The sequence below is a fragment of the Giraffa tippelskirchi genome, chromosome 5 (genome assembly GCF_054371585.1).
Source record: "Giraffa tippelskirchi isolate mGirTip1 chromosome 5, T2T-mGirTip1v1.2.pri, whole genome shotgun sequence".
NCBI lineage: Eukaryota > Metazoa > Chordata > Mammalia > Artiodactyla > Giraffidae > Giraffa > Giraffa tippelskirchi.
The window spans coordinates 127,354,274-127,380,004 of record NC_137279.1 but is presented as its reverse complement, the minus strand read 5'-3'; the positions used below and the strand labels follow the sequence as shown (position 1 = coordinate 127,380,004).

At 44.7% G+C, this 25,731-nt stretch overlaps 1 protein-coding gene across 17 annotated transcripts in view; it reads right to left on the bottom strand.

The window, feature by feature from the left end:
• The window catches only part of ABCA4 (ATP binding cassette subfamily A member 4), a 174,195-nt gene that overhangs the window by 38,633 nt on the left and 109,831 nt on the right, over nucleotides 1-25,731 (bottom strand). For all 17 annotated transcript variants that reach the window (XM_081486239.1, XM_081486253.1, XM_081486252.1 and 14 more), the window contains 11 exons: nucleotides 23,484-23,573; nucleotides 21,292-21,466; nucleotides 13,546-13,677; nucleotides 12,460-12,599; nucleotides 11,855-11,992; nucleotides 10,741-10,934; nucleotides 9,568-9,652; nucleotides 6,002-6,207; nucleotides 5,586-5,634; nucleotides 1,030-1,289; nucleotides 289-413 (listed from right to left, as the gene is read on the bottom strand). In XM_081486239.1, the coding sequence (XP_081342365.1) occupies nucleotides 289-413; nucleotides 1,030-1,289; nucleotides 5,586-5,634; nucleotides 6,002-6,207; nucleotides 9,568-9,652; nucleotides 10,741-10,934; nucleotides 11,855-11,992; nucleotides 12,460-12,599; nucleotides 13,546-13,677; nucleotides 21,292-21,466; nucleotides 23,484-23,573 (1,594 nt within the window). The remainder of the gene's footprint in view (nucleotides 1-288; nucleotides 414-1,029; nucleotides 1,290-5,585; nucleotides 5,635-6,001; nucleotides 6,208-9,567; nucleotides 9,653-10,740; nucleotides 10,935-11,854; nucleotides 11,993-12,459; nucleotides 12,600-13,545; nucleotides 13,678-21,291; nucleotides 21,467-23,483; nucleotides 23,574-25,731) is intronic.

Genomic DNA, 25,731 nt, shown 5'->3' with positions numbered 1-25,731 from the left:
TCTGCTGCCATATCATGTCTGCAATTCAAAACAAGGAGCTTAAACCCACTTACCCACCGTCTGCCTTCTCTTTCCTTACTCCTGGCAGTCTTGGGTGCCCATGTGAAGGTCACCTTTCCCAAGTGGCAGGTAAATTATCTTCCTTTCTGAGGGCAGCCTGAGGACCCCTATCACACTGGTGACTGTCCCAGAGAGTGGGAAGGTCAAGGCCCTACCAAGCAGCAGGGGACCCAGGGGCCCCACAACCCAAAGAGGTGAATGATGACCTTTGGGGACAAGTCTACACACCTGAAGAAGGTGTACTGCTGTCCATACATCCAGGGGTGAAGGGTCAAAGCAGGATATTCACCAAAAGGAGGGATGATGAGGGAAAGCATTAGAGCCAAAAACACAAAAGTGGCCGGGAGCACAATCTGTGGGAAAATAAACATGATAACTTAGTCTATGGTATGTTACACACACACACACACACACACACACACACACACACACACACACAGATTCTTTTAAACATTTATCCGGCAGCCTCATAACTAGCCCCTAATAGAGATTAACATCACGGGAGGATGTGCAAAGGCAAGTTGTAAAGGAGAACAGACAACATTCCACCCTTTGAAGGGTGGCTGAAGCAGGCCAGTACTGAACCCTAAAGTAGGCCAATGCTCAGCCAGAGGTAAACCAGAGTTTCTGCTTCTGAACAAAAAATCTAAAGAGAAAAAGCAGATAATGACGTAGGGTGTGCAAAAAATGAATAAAAACGTGATTTTACCTCCCCCTGTAAAAATAAAACCAATATTAATATATTCATTATTATGCTATTTTCTCTGCTAAGTGTACTAGAATCCATACAAAGAAGCTTCATGTTACCAAGAAGCAGCAAAGGTTGGCAAGGAGAAAACAAAGCTGACAGAACCCAAAGATGGTACCCGTGGCTATGTCTGACCCTACATGCACAAGAAAGCCTGGGAGAGGATGGGGAGGTCGGGGAGGCTACCAGCAAACAAGCACAGCCAAAGACTGCAGTAATACCTGGGCCAGAAAGTCCTTGTGGCTGCGGATAGTGTGCTGGAACCTCTTGACCAGCAGTGCCTGCATGTGCTGGACGACAAGCCGCACTCCTGAGTTCAGTCGGCAGTGTCCCTCCCGCTCTGGTGGAGGCTGGCCCTCCGGGTAAGCAGCTGGTTCCTGGGGGCAGCTGCTGGAGCCCTGGGGAGTCTGTCTGGCCTTCTCACTGGGACCCAAACAGGGGTGTTGAAGGTTGATGTTTTCTCTTTTCTGCTGAGTGCCTCCTGGTTTGGAAGATGGAATGAGTAACTTAGAAAAACATTCACAAGGTCAATATTTTTTCTTACTGTGTTAGTTTTCCCTTCATTTAAGTTAGAAACAAAATATCTGTCAGGAAGGTTAATAAAATTTTTAAAATTCTACTTTCTGATATAAATCATTTTTGACAGAATTGCCTGAAACTGCTTAAAAATTCTCTATACAGTTAAAGAGGACAAGACAGAGAGGTTCAAAACATATAAGCAAAAAAAAAAAAGTTGCAGAACAATACATGTATTAAGACCATATTTATGTTACAGAGCACATGTGTCATATGGAAAGAAACATGTTTTATGTATACACATACATTCACGATGTGTACACATGTGCAAAGTTCTGAAAGAATACCTGTTAAGTGTTAAAAGATCACTTCAGGGGCAGAGCTGGACAGGGCAGGGGATGAAGTGGGAAGGGTTAGCCTTTTTTGTATTATTTGAATTTAACAGCAAAATATATTCATGTATAACCTGTGTACATGAAAAAAAAAAGGGTCAGCTTGGATCTTTCTATATTTTTAGAGGTCACCGAGAAGTAGAAAGTGGAAAGACCAATAAACTAGGAGTTAGAAGACCTGGGTATAAATCCTGACACTAACTAGATGTGCAAATTTGTCTAAATGACTCAATCTGTCTGAATCTGAGTTTTCTCATCTGTAAAATGAAAACAAGAAAAGGATTATTATGAAGATTAAATGAGCTAACACATGTGAATGTGCTTTATAAACCATCACAAGTCATCAGCTATTTTGAAGCTAGAGTGTATCATCACCGATTAAAATTTATTTGCAGAATGTGCTGTTGGACCCAGAGAGCCTACAGGATGGCTGGTTGGCCCCCCAATTTCTTTCTCCTAAAGTGCTCCAGGACAAGAACAACTGCAAAGGGAGCTGGGTCAGCTGAGTCAGTCTTTCAGCTAATGTTCACAGGCACCTGCAGTGTACCAGGCTCACTACTCAAAGGGTGAACTTCTGCAGGCTCATTGACTACTCAGCATCAGTGTCCCAGTTCTGCCTCCTTTCTCCTGATCTGGACTCAGATTTTATGTCTTTGCTGTGGCTGGCCCTCCCTCTGGTAGGATTTCTGCTGCCTGTCTTCATGTCTGTTCTCTGAGCTTTGCTCTCTCCCTGAAACCCCATCCAGGCTCGAGTCCACTGTTCAGATCAGAGTTGAGGGCTTCAGGCCTGTTTGTCCCTGACTCTCTGCTACCCTCTAGAGGCCGCTTGCAATGAGACATCCTTCAGAAATGGCCTGGAGCCTCTTGGTACCATGCAATGTACGACTCCATAGACAGCCACAGACTCCTTCAGACTCTGAAGACAAGATCAGAAAAACTCCGTACTCTAAAACAGAGCCCTTTCAAACAAATGCAATTAGCAACCTGAAAAATGGGAGACAGTAGGACTGTGTAATCGAGGGCCCTAGATTTGAGAACTGAGACCAAGTAATAAGACTCAGAAGCCTGTATAACTTTAAGGCAATTCATCCAATTTATAAGAGCTGTTTCCCCAGATGTTCTTGCCTGGAGAATCCCATGGACAGAGGAACCTGGCTGGCCACAGTACATGGAGTTGCAAAGAGATGGACACAACTGAGTGACTAACACTTTTACTTTCTTTTCCCCAGATGGGGCCAATCCCTGCCCTACCAGCCTCATAAGGTTATAGTGACAATCAAATAAAACAATGGATATTTCGTTTTTTGTAAAGAATAAGTTATGGCTGAGTTTGAGATAAGAGATATTTGCAAGTGCTGAGATGAGGGTATTGCTGAATTGTTACCAGAAATTGCATAATGTGTTAAGACTTGGAATGTTTTAACTCATTTAATTCTCTCCATAACCTAGCTATGACAAAGCTAGACAGTGTATTAAAAAAGCAGAGACATCACTTTGCTGACAAAAGTCCATCTAGTCAAAGCTATGGTTTTTCTAGTAGTCATGTATGGATGTGAGAGTTGGACCACAAATAAGGCTGAGTGCTGAAGAATTGATGCTTTTGAACTGTGGTGTTGGAGAAGACTCTTGAGAGTCCCTTGGACAGAAAGGAGATCCAACCAGTCCATCCTAAAGGAAATCAGTTCCGAATATTCATTGGAAGGACTGATGCTGAAGCTGAAGCTCCAATACTTTGGCCACCTGATGTGAAGAGCTGACTCATTAGAAAAGACCCCGATGCTGGGAAAGATTGAAGGCAGGAGGAGAAGCAGACGACAGAGGATGAGATGGTTGGATGGCATCACTGACTCAATGGACATGAGTTTGAGCAAGCTCCGGGAGATGGTGAAGGAAAGGCAAGCCTGGTGTGCTGCAGTCCATGGGGGGTCACAAAGAGTTGGACATGACTGAGTGAATGAACAACAACAACCTTCAAAGGTGTATACTATCGTCATCCCCATTTGGCATATGAGGAAACTGAGGTACAAAGAAACTAAATATTAATAAGTACTAGGGATATAATTTACAACAAATGATAAATTTAATTAACACAGCTATATGTTATCCATGGAAGTTATTAAGGGAATGAATCTTAAGAGTGTTCATAAGCAAAAAAAGAGCCTAAGTATCTACCCAAAGGGGCTTTCCAGGTGGCACCAGTGGTAAAGAATCCGTCTGCCAATGTAGGATACATAAGAGATGCAGCTTAGATTCCTACCTAGGTTGGGAAGATCCCCTGGAGGAGGGCATGTCAACCTACTCTAGTATTCTTGCCTGGAGAATCCCATGGACAGAGGAGCCTGGCGGGCTACAGTCCATAGCGTCATAAAGAGTTGGATGTGACTGAAGCAACTTAGCACGCATGCATCTACCCAAAGCCACTCAACCAACAAATCATAGAATTCAGGTTTGGTGTTTGGCCTGCTTCATTGTAGAGGCTACACTCAATGCCTACCCTTGACTATCTCTTTGGAACATCCTATTCTATTAATATATCCAGAATGACCACTCTTCTGATGTATAATTTATTCTTCTAAGAGGACCTAATTATTAAGCAGAAGCATTCTGTGCAGATTAAAGGCCCCAGTTCTTGAGTTCATCATAGCTTCTAATATAAATTATCGTGTTTTCATTCTGGTCTTGGTTAACGGAAGTTTTTGCCCTTGGGTGAGTTGAGGGAATTTAATCCTGTGTCTGAAAAGCTGGAAAGAAGACTTGGGCCCTGTGGTGAGCTGCTCTCACTCCCTCCAGAGCACTGTCCTTTACTCCCCACTCTGCCTGGATGGCCACCTCTTCTGGCCACCACACCACCTACCTGGATCTTGGCACACATTTGGGCTGATATATTGGACCATTGATAGTTCTATACACAGCCGGGATCACTTACAAAGCAAGATGAAAACCATAGCTTAAGAGCAGGCACCAGAAACAGAGAGGAAATCATCTTTGTACAGGAAAATGCTGTGGTATGTCACACTGGGTAGAAAGAGGTAACCAGTGGTAGGTGCCCACGTCAGCAAAGGTGAATTGCTTCAGAGCTCTACCCGTGACCAGGGAGAGGGAAATGGAACAAGAAGAGAGAAGCCAGGGAGAGGATTTTATCAGAGTGGGTGGATGCCTGTTTTTCTATCAGAAGTGGCTTGTGTTGTGGCAGGTAATTCCTCCTGCACATCCATCCCCACATTCTCCATCCTCCACAGTAAAGACCACTTAAGTCATGAGTGCTTTTTGTGGCTCTGAGATTTGGTAGAAATTGTGGAAGGGGATAACTGGTGTCTAGGCTCACACATATAGAAGAGAAACCCCCAGAAACCACAACATTTATGGTCCCCACAGTTTCAAAATTCCTCAGGGCACTAAATAAGGGCTCAGAACCATTTTATCTCCATCTCAAAGAGGCCAGGGTGTCCTAGCTGGCATCTGGATTGTATTTATTGTTACCATTCTCTCTAAGAACTCTGTGAGCTGTCACTCAGGCAGGCAGGAGTGGATCAGAGGCCTGGTAGAGAGAAGAGGAGAAGGAGAGGATGGTGATGCGGAAGGAACAGGAGACCACGAAGTGGGACGAGAAGTTTGGGGGTGGTAGAGCTCCCAGCCTGGCCTTCCTAAGCCTCCTGATTCATCTAGCATCTTCCGACCTGGACCCAATTCCACTTGCCTTTCCTCTGTCATATAACCAAGAACTCAAAATGCCTGTTATTTGGGGGTCAGAGAAATAGGATGGAGGAGTGTTTGTCTACTTTGTTGTTTCATGAGTTTTTCCTTAGGCTTTCGAGATAGAGCATGAGGGTTTAGTGAGGGGACAAACTACACACTTGGGGGCACCATACCAGCAAACAGATGTCCTGAATCCAAATCTTCTGTGACCTTCAGGAAAATCTGTCCAGAAGGAAAAAGAGAATTTGGTTTAGGCATTCCCAGTCTCCAAAAAATCTAACCCAAGCTCAGTTCTGTTGGGTATTGCTTCATAATGGGAAGAGAATACATTATGACTCTTTATCTAAGAACATATTCTTCTGTAAATGCAGAATTGTGTGCACATGGTGACCACAGCTATGTAAAATATGTGCAAGTATGGATGAAGGGAGGAGGAAGCAAGCCAAAAGTGAAGACAGCTGCTACGCTTGGGCAAGGAATTATGGCTTTTTGCTTTCACAAAATTTCCCTTCTAGACTTTTGTGTTAGACTTTGGCAAGGAACTACCTCTCTGGTGCCTGACAGAAACCAGTGGGAGTCTCTGCCTCACCTCTTCCAGGGGAGTGTCAGAAATTCCAAAACTGCTGAGTCCCAGGTCAGCCAGCGTCTCCTCCAGCTCTCTGAAAAGGCTAGCATATGCTCTTTGCTTGAAGTTCTTATTTGGAAGAAGGAAGATAAGTTCTTGACCAATGCATTCCACCAGCTTCGCCTCTGGAACGTGGTGGCAAACCATATCCATCAGTTCATTCACATCCCCTAAGACAAGAAAAAGGCTGACATCAACTCTTTTCCAGAAGCTGGAAGACAGAGAGCTTACCCAGGTCCTCTACTTTCTTCTGTTTTGTGTTTGAGGAAGGCCCATCTCCTTCATCAGTAGTGACTCTTGTGGAGGAATAATGCTCCATCATGTCTGTTTTTAACTTATCTGATCCTGTGACACGCACTGAAAGGGAGATGGAGATGGAAGCCAACTCCCCCCAAATTAGCTGTGTAACCTTGGGGAGCTCACATAATATTCCTGTGCCAGTTTTCTCCTTTGTTTGATCAAGTGTTCTGTTCTTTACTAGCTATGGAACATCAGGCAGGTCATACTATAGTTTCTTCATCTGCATAAAGAGAAAAATAATGGTACCCATATTATTGTTATGTGTGAGGCTTGGATGAGTTAATTTACAGAAACCACTGAGAATGTTGTGTCTGGCCCATAGATGAGTGCTAGCTGCTCTTCTTGTCATAAACATCATCTCAAGTAAGAAAGCTCTTGTCATCAATGTTGCTCATTCTTAATCACCACAAACCTGAGTCAAAATTGCTTTCATTTTTCTGGTCTGGCCAAAGGTGTGTGTGTGTGTGTGTGTGTGTGCCAAGTTGCTTGAGTCGTGTCCAACTCTTTGCAACCCTGTGGACTGTAGCCCGCCAGGCTCCTCTCTCCATGGGATTCTCCAGGCAAGCATACAAGAGTGTGTTGCCATGCCCTGTTCCAGGGCATCCTCCCGCTTCAGGGATTGAACTCACTTCTCTTATGTCTCTTGCGTTGGTAGGCAGATTCTTTACCACTAGTGCCACCTGGGGAGCCCCAAGGTATATGGGACTTGACCAAGAAGTAGACCCGGACCTGATGACCAAGCTAGATGAGAACTCCACTTCCTACATCACACACCCAGGCCTGGCCTAACTTTTTGGAGGACTGCACCACTTCCCTTGGAATTGTATCTGCCTCCTCAAATAAACAAAAAATCCCAGCTCACAGGAAATGCAGAAGGAGATTGAGAAGCTGTGGAGAAGGACCAGGGGATGGAGTGCAGGAAGCACAGCATGGGGTAAAGGGAAGTATCCAGTATCACGTATTTACCTGATATACTCATGCAATCAGAACTGAATTTTATGCATGAGTATATGTTACTTAAAAATTAAAAATCTAGGGATTTCCCCACCAGTCCAGTAGTTAAGATTCTGCCTTCCAACACGGGAGGCACAGGTTTGAATCCTGGTCAGGGAGTAATATCCCACATGCTGCAGGGGATGGCCCCAAATTAAAATAAACAAATAAAAAAACTTGTTAAAAATCTAATTAAAACATTTAAAGCATGCATTTAAAGAGACAGTTCCCTAGCATACTGTTCTGAGAGGCAGGTCAAAGGGGAAGGGATTCTGGGCCCCCAGAGCTTAGCTCTTCTGTGTTTTGCGAGCAACCCTCTCAGAGTCAGGATCACCCAGTGAGTTCTCTTCTTTGTTTCAGAAATGACTCCTGCGGAGGGATTTCGTGGCTTTCAACCCAAATCCTTCTGCCTAGCTGGACTGGAAGGCCTGTTTTATGTCAAATATGCAAATGAGACTCAATTGTCTACAGTTCCAGATGACTTCATACAGGGGCTGGAGGGCTCCTCGTGGGAGGAAGCAGCTCTGCCCTAACCGCTCTCCGGGGGTCACGTTCATTGTTTTCTGAGGAAGGAAACTGAACCTGAAGTTGCTGGATTCCCAGGAATTGTGTCTTAGACGTGTGTGTCAGCCTTTCCAGAAGTGGTCCTTCAGGGCGGCAGGGCTTTCAGCGTCTGGCAGGGAGGTCTGCCAGTGTGTGTGGTTTGCGAGTCTGTGTTAAGTGGAAAGCCTCCCTGATCTTCCTTCTCTTATTTGGGGCACAACAACTTACCGTGCTTCCCCCTATTCACAGCATTCCTCTTCTATTCAAAGAAAATAAATCTTTTTTAGAAATAAAGTAATACTTAAAAAATTTACCCCACCCAGCAGGCTCTGTTTCCATATTGACTTTGGTGTGTGTGTGTGTGTTTCACTTCAGTTGTGTCTGACTCTTTGCGGGCCCATGGACTGTAGCCTGCCAGGCTCCTCCATCCATGGGATTCTCCAGGCAAGAATATTGGAGTGGGTTGCCATGCCCTCCTCCAGGGGATCTTCCCAACTGAGGGATCCAACCCATGCCTCTTATGTCTCCTGCTTTGGCAGGCAGGTTCTTTATCACTAGCGCCACCTGGGAAGCCCCAGTAATTAAACATATTCATTTCAAAAAAATTATTTGGAAAGCAGGGAGGGGCCTACAGCAAGGCAGACTAGGAAAAAGACACAGAAATGTTCTAAGATGTGTTCGTGTTCACCACAGGTTCTGTCAGTGCAAGAGAGGGTAAGAGAGTAAATATGATGCAACTCTGGGCATTTTTCCCTCAGCTTTTAAGCATAGTGCATAAATACTACCTTGTTTTCTTGTTTCAGATTTTAGTTAGAAAAATATTTGTGCTTAGGAAACTTTGTCTTTTCTTTAATGAGCAAATATTTTCCCCTTCATTAACTTGGAGCAGCACACAGGTTTAGTTTTGTTCCTACTAAGGAATATGGGGAATATGGTATTCCAATTGTGAGGACAACCTCCTCCCCCTCCCCCCCCCCGGCCCAGGCCCCCCCGCCCCCCCGGAAGGATGAGAGGCAGGCATTAGCAGAGGATAGAAAGAGTTTGGAGAATAGAAAGAGCTGTTGACAAGCACTCTGGGGCCAGGAAGTCAAGTCCTGTATCACCAGTGCTTCCACAGTGAGAATCTCTGTTTTGCATCTTTCTGGAGGTAGAGGTGCCCCTTACAAGGTTTAACACACTGTATCTAATCCAAGTGAGAATCACTCAAAATTAGGAAACTGAGAAAATCTGGGAGTGTAACAGGGATATGCATTAACCCACAGATTGGGCATCTACACCATGCAACCTGACTCTCTGGAGAAGTTCACTGTGAGGGCTGTGCATCGCCGAGGCTCATGGGGCTCCAGCTGGCATCTTTAGAAGACCTCCTCTCCAGATACTGAGGAAAGTGGCTTGGATCCAGGCAGGGGGACCCCAGAAATGCAGGCTTAGTATGGGCAAGGGCGAGGAGTAAACAAAGACTGGGTTCCTCATTAAAGGGAGGGGGCCTGTAAGCCCAAGACTTCAACTTTCTTTGGGAATGGAGGAGGAGACAAAAACTCAAAGAAGATGTGCGATTGCATGACCGTGAGCTTGAGAAGCACACAGGGTGTTCTCGTTGCTCCCACTGAAGTGCTCGACAGCTGGACACACCCAACAATACCCAGAGACGACTGCCAGACCAGAACCAAGGTACAGTCTGCTTGAGTCCTTACCGTCTAAGACTTGTTCTGGTGTTATCGCCTCAGCACAGGCTGGACACCTGACGGAGAAGCCCTTAGACGCACAGCTGCAGGTCCCCTGCAACAGATGGACGTCAGTCATTTCTACAGCACCTCCCTGATGTCCCCGATGCCCACTGCTCTCACCACCATGCTTTGTTTCTCACATCAAGTGTGGCCAACACATTTTTCTTCACTGTTTTAATCTATTACTTCATCTGATCACTTTTAGGGTGTGGCTGTCTGAATTTGTTCTGAGAGTGTGTGAATCAGGCACGGAGAGAACATTGAAGAATTCCTTTGGCTTGTCATCACTTATGTGACAGCTGTAGGTCAGCCCAGGCAAGACTTTCTGCTTCTCCCTCTCCGGGGATGTACACTGGGCTGTGGAAATCTACCCAGGACTGGAAAACCCAGAAGCAGCCAGACACCTAAACTACAGGGCTGAAGGCATAAATAATGCCATAATACAATAAAACAAGCATGACAGGACAGCTTCAAGGTGAGCAGTGCCTTTTTTGGAGCCCAAAGCACATTTATCATACTTTATCTCATTTATCTTCACCACATCCCCGGGAAGCAGAGGGGCAATTATTAGCTTCACTTTCTATGTGGAAAAAACCCAACAACAATGAGGAATTAAGGAATTTGCTTAAGGCGACACAGTTTGTTCACCTTGAAGCCCACACTTGAACCTGGGATTCTTGACACGCTGAGGTGATCTCTGCTGGTTGGCATTTTTTCGTGTCACCATTTTCAGGTTATAGTTACCAGGGAAGTTTTTTCTTAGCTTTCATTTGTCAATGAAATTTGGGTTTAATTAGCAAACATAAATGTTTGAATGAAAAAAGGAAGCTTGAATAACTACTGTCCTTTAAACAGCATAACCTTGTAGAATAAGTCATTCTCTCCCTTCTATGTTGCACGAAACCACGTGTGTAGTTTAGGATTCTGGCCTGTAATAATTTCAGGTCTTTTAAGCCAGTTGGTTTATTTGGGGCAAAGCATTTCTGTAGGAGAGTTCAGAATATTCTTTTATCAAAATCTACAAATGGTTCCAGAAACAAAGAGGTCAGTTCTGCTGGCTAGAGTCTGATTTGGGTAGAAGTGTCTGGAATGATGTTCCTTCTCACCCAGGACAGGCTCTTTCCCTGGACAGACACAAACCTCGCAGCCTCTTCCTTGGCTCTGAATGGTCTTCATCTTGCGCACCAAGGTTAAGTAGAAGCCTGTGCCAAAGCAGTTCTTCAGGAACAGTGGGGTTCCAGAGCAGTAGAGCCGTCCCTGGGATATGATGGCTATGCGGTCCCCAAGGATGTCGGCCTCATCCATGTGGTGAGTGGACATGATGATGGTTCTGCCTGCAGGGGCAGAGGTCAGGGGAATTACCAGGAAGGTCTGGGTATGGATGGGAGACAGTGTATAGCAAACTCCATATTCCATGGGTTGCAAAACTGGGAGTTAATAAATAAAAACAAGTATTCTGCAATACGGTCTAGAATATTAGAATTAAAAATAACAATAGCTACCATTTTATAGCATCCTGCATATTGTAAAGCACTATTTTATAGAGTATTTCTTCCTTAGCATAGGACTTGATGCAAATAAACCACCATGTATGGGACATATTTATTACTGTCAGTCAGTATCTATTGAGTTCTATAGTATATTCTCTGGATCATTAACTGCTATATTTATCATCTCAACACACACACATTCACATTCTTTCATACTTGATAGAGATGTCCTTAAAATAAAATGGTAATGAGGATTCCAGGAAGGCAAATACACCACAGACTTAAACCACACTGTTACTTTTATGACAGCTCTGCTTGCTGTCTTGTCTGGGTCTGTGCATCTGGTTTCAGGTGCCATGATAGAGGAGGGACCATCCCATTTTGAGATTTTTCCATCCACAGCACTGAATATAGGCTCGTCACCCTCACACCTGGTTTTTGTAGATAATTCAGGTCCCTTTGTCAAGGGGGAATTTTACTTAGAGCTGCTCCCATTGTTCCAGGCAGAAGGATTTTGGGTTGAGAGAACTTTCTAGAGTATTTTGGGAAGTAGGCTGCTTCATCAGTAATTCCCTGCTTATATTTGGGTAAAAAAATCTCAGGAGGCTTCACCTGGAACTTAGACTCCCCAAGCCAGTGATAATGCCACATCTTAGTGTAGTTGTGGCTGTTACTACACTGAGTTACAAGATGCCAGGTGTAAGAGAGTAGAGCGCACACATTCAGCCTCAGCAAGAGCACAGGTGATGTGCAGTGGCCATTACCTGAGCGATACTTCAGGAGCAGGTCCCAGATTGAGCGACGTGAGTAGGGGTCAACCCCAGAGGTGGGCTCATCCAGAACCACCACCTTGGCATCTCCCACGAAGGCAATGGCCACGGACAGCTTCCTTTGCATGCCACCTAGACGGACAAGGTGGCGGGGTCACGGGAGCTGTGGACAATGTGAAGGAAGGGCCCAGGGCTGACCACATAAGGAAGGTACCTTAGATCCAGCAGCAGCTTGAAGCTGCCTCCTTAGAGGTCCACAGTGTTCAGAACCCTAGTGGTTCAGGCCTTATAATGCAGAACAGAAAATCCCTGCCTCCCAGGATCAGACCATGTGAAGACTGTTCTCACATTTTTAGTTCAAACACATAAACCTCAGAGCACATACAGCCCAGGCTGCTGCAAAATAGTGTTCTATGTAGAAAATAATCCAGAGTTTCTCTTAGATGCTCAGAATAACTTTATAGATTGTTCCAATCCTGTTACAAGTCTAAGAATACACACACACACACACACACACACACACACACACACACACAAGGCCCTGTTCACTGGGAAACCATGGATTGGCCATCTAAAGCCCTTTTTCCAATACCAAGCACCTGATAGATCCTGAGCCTCTTCGTTCCTCTTGTGATGGAGGCCTGTATCCTCCAGCATGGCTTCCATCTCCAGTTGGGCCTCATCCCAGGACCTCCCTTTCAGCTGCGCGTAGAACAGGATGTGTTCAGCCACGGTGAGGCTATGGGGATAGGGCAGTGAGAAACACAATGCGCTCAGCATTTCCACTTGTAATAATTTACCCTATAGAGATAATTAAAGATGAGCCCAGAGATTTAGCAATCATGACGCTCATTGTGGTGTTGTTCATAAGAGAAAAATGAGACAAAATACTGATCTTACCAAAGTATCTGACAGCTTAAATAGCACATTATACAATGGAATAGTACGTATACATTAAAAATTATTTTATAGAAGAATACATAACAGCACGAAAAAATGTTCATGATATCTTAGGTTTAAAAAAGCATTAAAGTAGCAGGTTACTAAATGCTAAGCAGAGTTTTATTCTCTTTTTTAGTTTCAAATATGTGTATAGCTATACATGCATGAGAAAGGTTTGAAAAATTATATATCAAAGTGTTAACAGTGGTTTCCTATGAGTGGTGAAATTACAGGTGATTTTTAGTTTCAATCCATGTTGCCTTCCTTCCTGTGATCCCTCCTTCCTTTATTCAATGACTGTATATAATTTTTTATATAAGAAAAGTTTGGAAAAAAAGAAACTGAAAAACTTCCTCAAAAGTCAGTTTTTAATGCCTGGCTGAAGAGGAAAACAGGAGCCATGGTCCCCTCTGTGCATCTCCTCATGGTCTCTGAGAGCAACCAGACTTCTGGGCAAGTTCTGAGCAAGGGGCCCCAGGACCAGCCACCCTGACAGAGAGAAGGCAGCGCCAGTCTCCTGAGCAGGAAGACCTCAGCACTGAGCATGAGAGGCACAGTCTCATGTTCTGAGGGACCTTCTCAGTGCCAACGGGACAAAGGACCCCAAATGTGGGGGAAGCCACTGAAGAGTATGGCCTCTGGCCCCAGAGCCAGCATCCCTCAGCTGTGCTCTAGGGAACATGTTAGGGGAGGGCAAGGTGAGGTTAGGGCACTGGGAGGGTCTCGGTTCCTGTTCTGCTTACTGGTGGAACAGGATGTTGTGCTGTGGACACATGCCAAGGCTCTGCCGGATAGCATCCAGGTTGGTTTCAATGTCCTTTCCCCCAACGAGCACAGTCCCAGATGTCGGTGGCAACAGACCGGTCACGATGGACCTGCCAAAAGCAGGAATCAGTGGCAGAGAGTCTGGCCTTTAGCAATACCTTAGGACAGCAGCCTCCACCCCAGGGTCAATGAGGACTCTGAGTAATTCTGCCCATGCGTCTCAGTTAAACCCAAACCATCACTAGCGGCAGAAACCAACAGTTTCCCAGACAGGGCTTAGCACCAGTGTGTACTCAAGACCCCCAGGAGAGTGAGTACATCTGCCTTCCTTCTGTGCTTCTCTTACATCCTAGTGCTCACAGGCAGGTGCCGACGGGCCTCTGGGATTTCCAGCTGCAGAATGCTCGCTCACAGCCAGAGAGCCCCCCCGACTCAGCCATCGCAGCTCCTGGCGCTGTGGGGGCTCAGTTAAAGGTGTTCAGCACACGGGTCTACGTTTTGCCTGTCACCATCACAAAGTGCAAGGTCTTGGTGAGAAGCCCAAGCATTCAACACGTATTTGTTAATTAGTTGATTGAACCCAGGCCTTGGAATTCTCACAACAATTTTGGATCCAAAATAAGAAATAGTCCAACAGCACTGTTAACTTATTTTTCTAAAATGGGAAATGATGACTCTCACTTCATGGGGTATTTTGTGAGGATTAAATACAATTATTACCTCTAAAGTGCTTAGAACAGTGCCAGCATAAAGGAAGAGTAAAAAATGTTATACTACTTTTATTAAGCATTGTGTTCCAGCCCCCGGGTGATGTTGCATTTCTCATGCATGAAGTAATATACTTGTGTTTGGGGTCCTCTGACCATATTAGTTAACAAGGAGAGAAATGAGATGGGTCAGTGCTGTCCCTCCCAGCTCTGTCCCTGAGTCAGATACAATCTCAGACTCTCTGAACTTGTCTGTTGATCAGCCACTAGAGGGAAACAGAACCAAGTGGAATGGCACCAGCCCCACATTCCATTGGCACTGAACCCGCCCTCAGAGAACATTCCAACGCAGGGTGTACACGGCTGTTCCTTCCTGGGGCTCCACAAGAAGCCAAAGGACTTCATGAGTGCATTCACATAGGTTCCCTGCCCCTTGAAAGGGCCGCCCCTGCTGTTCCTTGGGGAACCTTAATTGGCCGTGTTCTCTTTACTGCAGATGGCGCCTGGGTCCCTTAGAAAAGCCAGGGGAATGTCCTGAGCTGAGGCCACCGTGAAGAGCCTTCATTTTCCCTGAACTTGGTTTTCAGTTGCTTAGCTTTTTATTATTTTGGATCCAGAATTGTTGTGGTGATAATTCCCAGGCCTGGGTTCAATCAGTAATTAACAAATACATGTTAATGCTTGGGCTTCTCACCAAGACCTTGCCCTTTGTGATGATGACATCAGATAAAATATGGACCCATATGCTAAATACCTTTTACTAAGCCCCTAGGGCGATGGGCTTCCCTGGTGGCTCAGACAGTAAAGAATCTTCCTGTCATGTGGGAGACCAGGGTTCAATCCCCTTGGTTAGGAAGATCCCCTGGAGACTGGAATGACTACCTACTCCAGTATTCTTCCCTGGAGAATCCCATGGACAGATAGGCCTGGTGGGCTACAGTCCATGGGGTTGCAAAGAGTTGGACATGACCAAACAACTAACACTTTCACTACAGTGCCAGGAGCTGTGATGGCTGAGTTGCAGAGGGATCTCTGGCTGTAAGTAGCATTCTTTATTTATATATCCTTTTCTCCAGAGGTACCACCAACCCTCATAGTTAGGAAAAGGAATGCTCTTTGAAAGTAAGTAGTGCTCTACAGGCTTCTCAGGTAATGCTAGTGGTTAAGAACCCGCCTGCCAATGTAGGAGACTTAACAGATGTGGGTTCGCTCCCTGGGTTGAAAGATTCCCTGGAGAAGAGCATGGCAACCCACTCCAGTATTCTTGCCTGAAGAATCCCATGGGCAAAGGAGCATAGCAGGCTACATTCCATAGGGTCGCACAGACTTGGACACGACTGAAACAACTAAGGCATTCAGAGGGTAGCTGTCTAAGAGAAGACCATGGAAACCAGATGTAAGGAATCCCCTCCATCATTGCCTTGGTTTGCATGTGGACAAGCACATCATCCCTGTGTGGAGAAGTTGATGCTAACTTAGCCTCTAATGGGATTGGGAAATATTTTTCTCAGAAGAGTCACTGAGAACCCATGAGGGATATTTCTTAATGAGTGATAGAGAAAAATCTGGTGGCGTAAGATGGCAGAGTAGAAGGACGTGTGCTCATCTTCTCCTGTGAGAACTGCAAAACTACAACTTGCTGCTAAACAACTGCTGACTTGGGGATGTTGGATCCCACCAAAAAAAGATACCCCACGTCCAGGGGCAAAGGAGTAGCACCAGCAAGATGGTCAGAGGGGTGAAATCATGTTTAGAATCAAACCCCTTACCGGCCAGATATGCTCAGAGGGCTTAAACAAACCTTGTGTACACCAAGACCTAGAGACCCCACAGAGACTAAGCCAGAACTGTGTTTGAGTGTCTCCTGCAAAGGCATGGGTCAACAGACCTGGGTATGGCATAAGCCCTCTTGGAGGAGGTTGCCATTAACCCCGCCAAAGAGCTGCCAGAACTTACACAGGACTGGGGAAACAGACTCTTGGAAGGCACAAACAGAACCTTGTGTGCACCAGGACCCAGGAGAAAGGAGCAGTGACCTTACCAGAGACTAACCCAGACTTGCCCATGAGTGTCCGGGAGTCTCCGGCGGAGGCATGGGTCAACGGTGGCCTGCTGCAGGGTCGGGGGCACTGAGTGCAGCAGTGCTTGTATGGGACCTTTTGAAGAAGGTTGCCATTATCTTCATTACCTCCACCATAGTTTGGCCTCAGGTGAAACAACAGGGAGGGAACATAGCCCTCAACAGAAAATTTGGATTAAAGATTTACTGATCCTGGCCCTGTCCATCAGAATAAGACCCAGTTTCCTTCTCAGTCAGTCTCTCCCATCAGGAAGCTTCCATAAGCCTCTTATCCTTATCTATCAGAGGGCAGACAGAATGAAAACCACAATCACAGAAAACTAACCAAACTGATCACATGGACCACTGCCTTGTCTAACTCTATGAAGCTATGAGCCATGCCATGTAGGGCCACCCAAATTGGACGGGTCATGGTGGAGAGTTCTGACAAAACATGGTCCACTGGAGAAGGGAATGGCAAACCACTTCAGTATTCTTGCCTTGAGAACCCCATGAACAGTATGAAAAGGCAAAAAGATAGGACACTGAAAGATGAACTCCCCAGGTTGGTAGGTGCCCAATATGCTATGGGAGATCAGTGGAGAAATAACTCCAGAAAGAATAAAGAGACAGAGCCAAAGCAAAAACACCACCTAGTTGTGGATGTGACTGGTGATGGAAGTAAAGTCTGATGCTGTAAAGAGCAATATTGCATAGGAACCTTGAATGTTAGGTCCATGAATCAAGGCAAATAGAAAGTGGTCAAACAGGAGATGGCAAGAGTGAACATTGACATTTTAGGAATCAGTGAACTAAAATGGACTGGAATGGATGAATTTAACTCAGGTGACCATTATATCTACTACTGTGGGCAAGAACCCCTTAGAAGAAATGGAGTAGCCATCATAGTCAACAAAAGAGTCCAAAATGCTGTACTTGGATGCAGTCTCAAAAACGACAGAATGATCTCTTTGTTTCCAAGGCAAACCATTCAATATCACAGTAATCCAAGTCTGTGCCCTGACCAGTAATGCTGAAGAAGCTGAAGTTGAACAGTTCTATGAAAACCTACAAGATCTTCTAGAACTAACATCCCCAAAAGATGTCCTTTTATTATAGGGGACTGGAATGGAAAAGTAGGAAGTCAAGAGATACCTGGAGTAACAGGCAAATTTGGCCTTGAAGTACAGAATGAAGCAGATTAAAGGCTAATAGAGTTTTGCCAAGATAATACACTGGTCATAGCAAACACCCTCTTCCAACAACACAAGAGGAGACTCTACACGTGGACATTACCAGATAGTCAATACTGAAATCAGATTGATTATATTCTTTGCAGCCAAAGATGGAGAAGCTCTATACAGTCAGCAAAAACAAGACTGGGAGCTGACTGTGGCTCAGATCATGAACTCCTTATTGCCAAATTCAGACTTAAACTGAAGAAAGTGGGGAAAACCACTAGACCATTCAGGTATGACCTAAATCAAATCCCTTATGATTATACAATGGAAGTGACAAATAGATTCAAGGGATTAGATCTGATAGACAGAGTGCCTGAAGAACTATGGATGGAGGTTCATGACATTGTACAGGAGGCAGTGATCAAGACCATCCCCAAGAAAAAGAAATGCAAAAAGGCAAAATGGTTGTTTGAGGAGGCCTAACAAATAGCTGAGAAAAGAAGAGAAGCTAAAGGCAAAGGAGAAAAGGGAAGATATACACATTTGAATGCAGAGTTTCTAAGACTAGCAAGGAGAGATAAGAAAGCCTTCCTCAGTGATCAATGCAAAGAAATAGAGGAAAACAATAGAATGGGAAAGGTTAGTGATCTCCTCAAGAAAATCAGAGATACCAAGGGAACATTTCATATGAAGAGGGGCTCAATAAAGGACAGAAATGGTATGGACCTAACAGAAGCAGAAGATATTAAGAAGAGGTGGCACGAATACACAGAACTATACAAAAAAGATCTTCATGACCCAGATAACCACAATGATGTGATCACTGGAATGCAAAATCAAGTGGGCCTTAGGAGGCATCACTACGAACAAAGCTAGTGGAGGTGATGGAATTCCAGTTGAGCTATTTTAAATCCTAAAAGATGATGCTGTGAAAGTGCTGCCCTCAATATGCTAGCAAATGTGGAAAACTCAGCAGTGGCTGCAGGACTGGAAAAAGTCAGTTTTCAATCCAATCCCAAAGAAAGGCAATGCTAAAGAATGCTCAAACTACTGCACAGTTGCACTCATCTCACATGATAGAAAAGTAATGCTCCAAAAGTCTACAAGCAATAAATGCTGGAGAGGGTGTGGAGAAAAGGGAACCCTCCTACACTGTTGGTGGGAATGCAAACTAGTACAGCCACTATGGAGAACAGTGTGGAGATTCCTTAAAAAACTGGGAATAGAACTGCCATATGACCCAGCAATCCCACTGCTGGGCATACACACCGAGGAAACCAGAGTTGAAAGAGACGCGTGTACCCCAATGTTCATCGCAGCACTGTTTACAATAGCCAGGACATGGAAGCAACCTAGATGTCCATCAGCAGACGAATGGATAAGGAAGCTGTGGTACATATACACAATGGAATATTACTCAGCCATTAAAAAAATACATTTGAATAGGTTCTACTGAGATGGATGAAACTGGAGCCCATTATACAGAGTGAAGTAAGCCAGAAAGAAAAACAACAATACAGTATACTAATGCATATATATGGAATTTGAAAGATGGTAACGATAACCCTATATGCGAGACAGAATAAGAGACACAGATGCATAGAACAATTTTATGGACTCTGAGGGAGAAGGTGAGGGTGGGACGTTCTGGGAGAATAGCATTGAAACATGTATATTATCATATGTGAAACAGAACACCATTCCTTGTTCGATGCATGAGACAAGGGCTCAGGGCCGGGGCAATGGGATGACCCAGAGGGATGGGATGGGGAGGGAGGTGGGTGGGGGGTCCAGGAAGGGGAACACATGTAAACCCATGGCTGATTCATGTCAATGTATGGCAAAAACTATTACAATATTGTAAAGTAATTAGCCCCCAACTAAAATAAATAAATTTATAAAAAAAAAAAAAAGAAAGAAAAGTAATGCTCAAAATTCTCCAAGCTAGGCTTCAGCAGTATGTGAACTGTGAACTTCCAGATGTTCAAGCTGGTTTTAGATAAGGCAGAGGAACCAGAGATCAAATTGCCAACATCTTTTGGATCATCAAAAAGCAAGAGAGTTCCAGAAAAACATCTACTTCTGCTTTATTAACTATGCCAAAGCCTTTGACTGTGTGGATTACAATAAACTGTGGAAAATTCTGAAAGAGATGGGAATACCAGACCACCTGACCTGCTTCCTGAGAAATCTGTATGCAGGTCAAGAAGCAACAGTTGGAACTGGACATGGAACAACAGACTGGTACCAAATCGGGAAAGGAGTATGTCAAGGCTGTATATTGTCATCCTGCTTATTTAACTTATATGCAGAGAACATCATGTGAAATGGCAGTCTGGATGAAGCACAAGGTAGAATCAAGATTGCCGTGAGAAATATCAGTAACCTCAGATATGCAGATGACACCACCGTTATGGCAGAAAGTGAAGAAGAACTAAAGAGCCTCTTGATGAAAGTGAAAGAGGAGAGTGAAAAACATTCAGAAAACTAAGATCATCGCATCTGGTCTCATCACTTCATGGCAAATAGATGGGGAAACAATGGAAACAGGGCCAGACTCCAAAATCACTGCTGATGACTGCAGCCATGAAACTAAAAGACACTTGCTCCTTGGAAGAAAAGCTATGATCAACCTAGACAGGATATTAAAAAGCAGAGACATTACTCTGCCAGCAAAGGTCTGTCTAGTCAAAGCTATGGTTTTTCCAGTAGTCATGTATGGGTGTGAAAGTTGGGCTATAAAGAAAGCTGAGCACTGAAGAATTGATGCTTTTGAACTGTGGTGTTCAAGAAGACTCTTGAGAGTCCCTTGGACAGCAAGGAGATCAAACCAGTCCATCCTAAAGAATATCAGTCCTGAATATTCATTGGAAGGACTGATGCTGAAGCTGAAACTCTGATGCTTTGGCCACGTGATGTGAAGAACTGACTCATTGGAAAAGATCCTGTGCTGGGAAAGACTGAAGGCAGGAGAAGGGGACGACAGAGGATGAGATGGTTGGATGGCATCACCAACTCAATGGACATGAGTTTGAGCAAGCTCTGGAAGTTGGTGAAGGACAGAGAAGCCTGGTGTCCTTAAGTCCATGGGACTGAGGGACTGAATTGAACTGAAATGACTTAGCATGCAAGCACACACAGGTGCTCTACAGATGGAGGGCATATGATGGTAGTGGTCATGACTTTATTACCACCATCATGATAGAAATGCTGGGGATGTTGGGGATGGGGGACCAGTTCACAGCATCAGAGACAAGAGATGACCCGGTTCTTGCACCCACGGAACCGCCACAATTTGGCTTCCTTGGAAAGCTGCTTCAGCTCTCTGGATGTCCCCTTCCCTGACAATGAGCAGGCAATAAACTTACTACTCCACCTCCCTCTCCAACTTCATGATCTAATAAAATGATAAATGTGCACAAGCTTTGAAAACTGCAGTATACTTTACACCTTCCTGGGACACACATATAGAACACATTTTTGTCACTAAACTTCTGTGGGAAAGAATGTGAAGTTGCTCAATCGTGTCCGACTCTTTGAGACCCCATGGACTGTAACCTGCCATTGTCCTCCGTCCATGGGATTCTCCAGGCAGGAATATTGGAGTGGGCTGCCATTTTCTTCTTCAGGATATCTTCCCGACCCAGAGATTAAACCTGGGTCTCCCTCACTGCAGGCAGACTCTTTACTTGAGCCACCGGGGAAGCCCTGGAGTGGGAAAGAATAGACTGAAGCTAATAGAGGAAGAAGAGAGCCATAAAATGACCAAAGACTCACAAGGTCGTGGTTTTCCCTGCTCCATTGTGACCGAGGAACGCGGTAATCTGACTTTCGTAGAAGGTAATGTTAAGACGGTCCACGGCTGGCCTGCCATAGGGCTCAAATATCTTTACCAGATTCTTCACACATACTCCGGGAACCAAGCCTGGAAGCTCACGTTCAAAGAAGCAGTCTTGTTGGAAAAAATGAACATGATGTAACAATGCGTTTATGTACACATTACCCAAGGTTCCTTGTTGAGACTATTGTCTTTTGTACATATGGCTTTAACTAAAACTTTATAACAGTGACTACAGAATCATAATGATAATAATAGTGTCAAACATTTGTTGAGCAGTTACTCTGTGCCAGGCATTGTTTCAAGTGCTTTATACAGATTTCCTCATTTCACCCTTAAAACAGCCTTAGGGGAACAGATATTACTGTGCCATTTCTACAGATAAGGAAACCTAAGACACAGAGATATCAAGAGCCCAATCAAGGTCACATGGTTTATGAGTGGCAGAGCTGGGATTTGAACGCAGATTCGCTCATTGTCTGTATGGAGAGTTAGCCCTAAGCTCAGCCTTCTGTCCCAGGCCCTCATTTCTGAGAGTCTGCAGGGGATTTCCTCAGGAATTTCTCGGAACATCTCAGGCTCCTCATTCTCTTTCCCAGTGTTTTCCTTCAGACTATCTTATGTCCATTCTCCTAGTCACCTTGGCTCACACCTTTGAGTCAACTCTACTAAAGCTGACTACTTGCTTTTCAGAGCTCCAGTTTCTCCAATTAGGGTAGGACAGTCCACTCTTTCTCACCACTGTCCCTCAAACTCTGTCCCCCCACTTTTAAAATCCATACCCCACTCCAGTATGAGGTCCACTTGGTGTCCACTTCTCCCTGGCTTTGAGTCTCTCCCTGCTTTAGTTCATACAATACAGTGATGGGGCTTCCCTGGTGGCTCAGATGGTAAAGAATCTGCCTGCAATGCAGGAGACCTGGGTTGCATCCCTGGGTTGGGAACATCCCCTGCAGAAAGGAATGGCTACCCACTCCAGTATTCTTGCCTGGAAAATTCCATGGGCAGAGGAGCCTGATGGGCTATAGTCCATGGGGTCACAAAGTCAGACTTGACTGACTAACACTTTTCATTTATATGTGTTACTTAATTTGTCACCTTAATATTGTAATTCTGAGCACTTACTCCCCTGCCAAAGAAAAGGGGGGAAGGGAAAATCCCAATGCTGCTTCTCTCTGTGCCTCCCCTGGCCTTGCTGACAATTGAGGTGGGACTGGACCCCCACCCCCTGATTTTGGTCTTGGAATTCCACTCTGGGAGGAGGATCTTCCCAAAGGTTCTGCTGACTGGAAACTGCAGGAACCACAGGTCTCCAACCTCAGCTTTGTGAAATGGCACCTGGGGTGGGTCAGACACACGGAGGCTAGACCTTCTCCTGCAACATCAGGTGAAGTCCAGAGGCCATGCTGTCTCTCTGCACCCAGGGTGACAATAGCAGAGCATTTCAGTATCCACAGAGAAATTCTAGAGAAATTCATATGCTTAAGGAATGAAGAACATGGTGGGGGTGGGGGGTGGGGGGAACCAGGACAGAACTGATTCAAGAGGGATGGTAAGGGAGGCAAAGGCCAAGAGAACACTTGCAAACTTGGTCCATGAGTTGAGGAATTATTAAGTAACTTCCATGGTCAGGAAAGGCTTTAGATGGCTTGAATGAATGGACCTCTAGATTTGTAAATCACGAATGAAGTGTAGTCAGCTCCTCTAGACTCTTTCCCCCTGTGCACAGGAGCATTTATTTTTGTCTTTCCTTATAGCTCATATCCGCTTGAAGTCCCAGTGACCCAAGTTATTGTTCTTGCTAAATCCTCGGAAGTCAGCACATTTGTGCAATTCACTGGGGGTTTGCCTAACAAGGGCACAAACACACCACATACTTTGGATTTGCTTTCTCCAGGAAATATGTGTTAATGTCTGGCTGGACCATTCATTCTACACATGGGCAGCTGGACCCTAGAGAAGGTATCAGGTTCAACCCCAGTCAAGAGAGACAGTCAGCTTCCTGGGTTCCATTTCACCCCACTCATGAGGTGTTCTGCTCTTGCCCTTTGCACTATTCTGAACCTTCTCTTGCCTCTGTTCTGCATTCTTTATTGAGAGGTTTTTCTTTTGTTTGTTTGTTTGTTTTTACCATTTATTCCTTCTGGGTGTTCCGGGTCCTCCATTTCCTCTGTTATGGGTTCTGTCTTTTCCAAGGCTCTTTCTTCTCTGGTTGAACACCCTGCACAAACCAGAAGCCACTGTTACTCTCCTGGTGAAGGCTGAGAATCAGGAAAGACAGGAAACAGGAGAAGAAGAGGGGAGCAGAGTTTCCTACCATAGCTGGAAAGCACAGTTCCCTCAGAAGGCCAGGTTGACATTGACAGGACCAGCCCCGAGGAGGGCTCTGCCAACCTCTGACCTGTGGGGCTGTGAAGTTCCAACAGGGTCTGGGGAGAGGGGTTGCCTCCTAGAGGTCTGATTTGGCAACCTTTGGTGAGTGCAGAGGGAGTTTTGTAATAGGAATTTGACTCAACCTCTTAACATGCCAGGTGGAGCCCACAATGTCAGAAATTGTGATTTAAAAAAAATTAAAACCAGGCTTTACTTTAAAATGGGTTAATTTTTTTTTCAGCTCACTAATGGTACTTTTCACTCCAATCCAAAACATGTCAAAGTCATGGTGAATCTTCAGTAAAAGTCCATTCAAGCTAATATGATGGGCAGGCAGACTGAGACATTGTTTACCTGAGAAATTTATCAATACTTTTATGGGCATTCAAGTATTTGGGGATTAACATCAGAGTTGAGCCTGGCTGTTGTACAGGCTTGCACAAATTGTGGTGTAAACACTCACGCACATATTCTCACACTCACACAACACCCATACCCCTAGCCCTCACAGAGGTACTTTTTGCAAACTTTACATTTGGTTTCAAAGGACAAAATAGATAACTAATGAGAACAGATTATATAGCACAGGGAACTCTACTCAATGCTCTGTGGTAATCTAAATGGGAAGGAAATCCAAGGAAGAGGGGACATATATATAGATACATGTGGCTGACTTGCTTTGCTGTACTTAGAAATTAACACAACACTATAGAGCAACTATTCTCCAATACAAAAAATATATTCATTAACTGAAAAAAAGGACATCACAACATCCTGAAAGGGGAAGAGAAGCAGAAAAACAAGCAGGCCAGAGAAGAAAGCAGAGGCAGGAGGAAACCATTGTCGCCAAACATCTAAAGGCTCGGGCCACAGGTGCACATACACGAGCAGGGTGAATGTTCTAATGCTGCAGTCAACCAAAGCCTCTTCTGTCCACACTGCTATCTGTAGATTGCAGGCTGTGTGGTGGAGTGACGTGTACAGGGCCCTGGTCAGGGACTGGCCCCCTCTGGTACTTCTGTTGTCTGAAGGACTTTTAAATCTATTGCCCACAATCCCTTTGATCACTTTACTAGCCATCATACTGCATTAAATGTATAACAATAAAATAGCAGGAGGAAATATTCTCCTAGTCACTGGAGTGAGTTCCTTGCCAGGAAATGCATGTCCCAATTCCAGATTTTGTCCAAAATGGCCAACAGGAACTGAGTTAGACATTAGATATCTCTTGGGCTCCATGTCTTCATTGAAAGGAGGGGATTAGGTGGAAAAACTCAGCTCTTTTCTAATTTTAGAGAAATTTAGGAATCTATTTCAGTCTAGCCTGTGATACAGGTGAAAAATATTTAGCTTCTGTTGGCAAAAATACTTGTGACTCATTTTTGAAGGAGCACATTTGTCTTAAGATTTTTCTTTTTAGAGGCAGCATAACTGTTGAGATCATAGAGGGAAAAACATGCCCACAAAGTCCTGATACTCACTGAAATCAGAAACATTTCAGGAACAGACTTTTGTGTTGAAAATTCCCATTTATGATAGGTTATAACTTTATTATAGTAGAAATTTGAAAGTTTACTAGATAGACAAGAAAGACAGACAAGGCAACATAATGGGAAAAAAAAACCACTAAGCTGTTGAAATGTTGTTTGTTTGAATCATTAAAAAAAAAAAAAGGCAACCCCCACTGCAAACCTTTTAAAGGTCCTAGACTAATCCCCTAGAGAAAACAAACATTTATCTTAGTGCTTAAAGGCTAAATCCTGGCGCAGGCCCAATAATACAAAGTAAAGAGCAAGTAGGTAAGGAACAAATAGATTGGAAAGCATCTCCTTTGCTTCCAGAGACTCCTAGCTCCAGGGGTACCCCCAGCTCTCAGCTCTGGAATTTATCTATCTCCTCATTCCTCACAGGAGTCTATAGTCCACAGCTCCCCTCTCTACCCCCCACTTCTAGAACTCTCCCTTGGCTTCTGTCCTGTTCAGGAAGAAAGGTAAATTTAATCTATG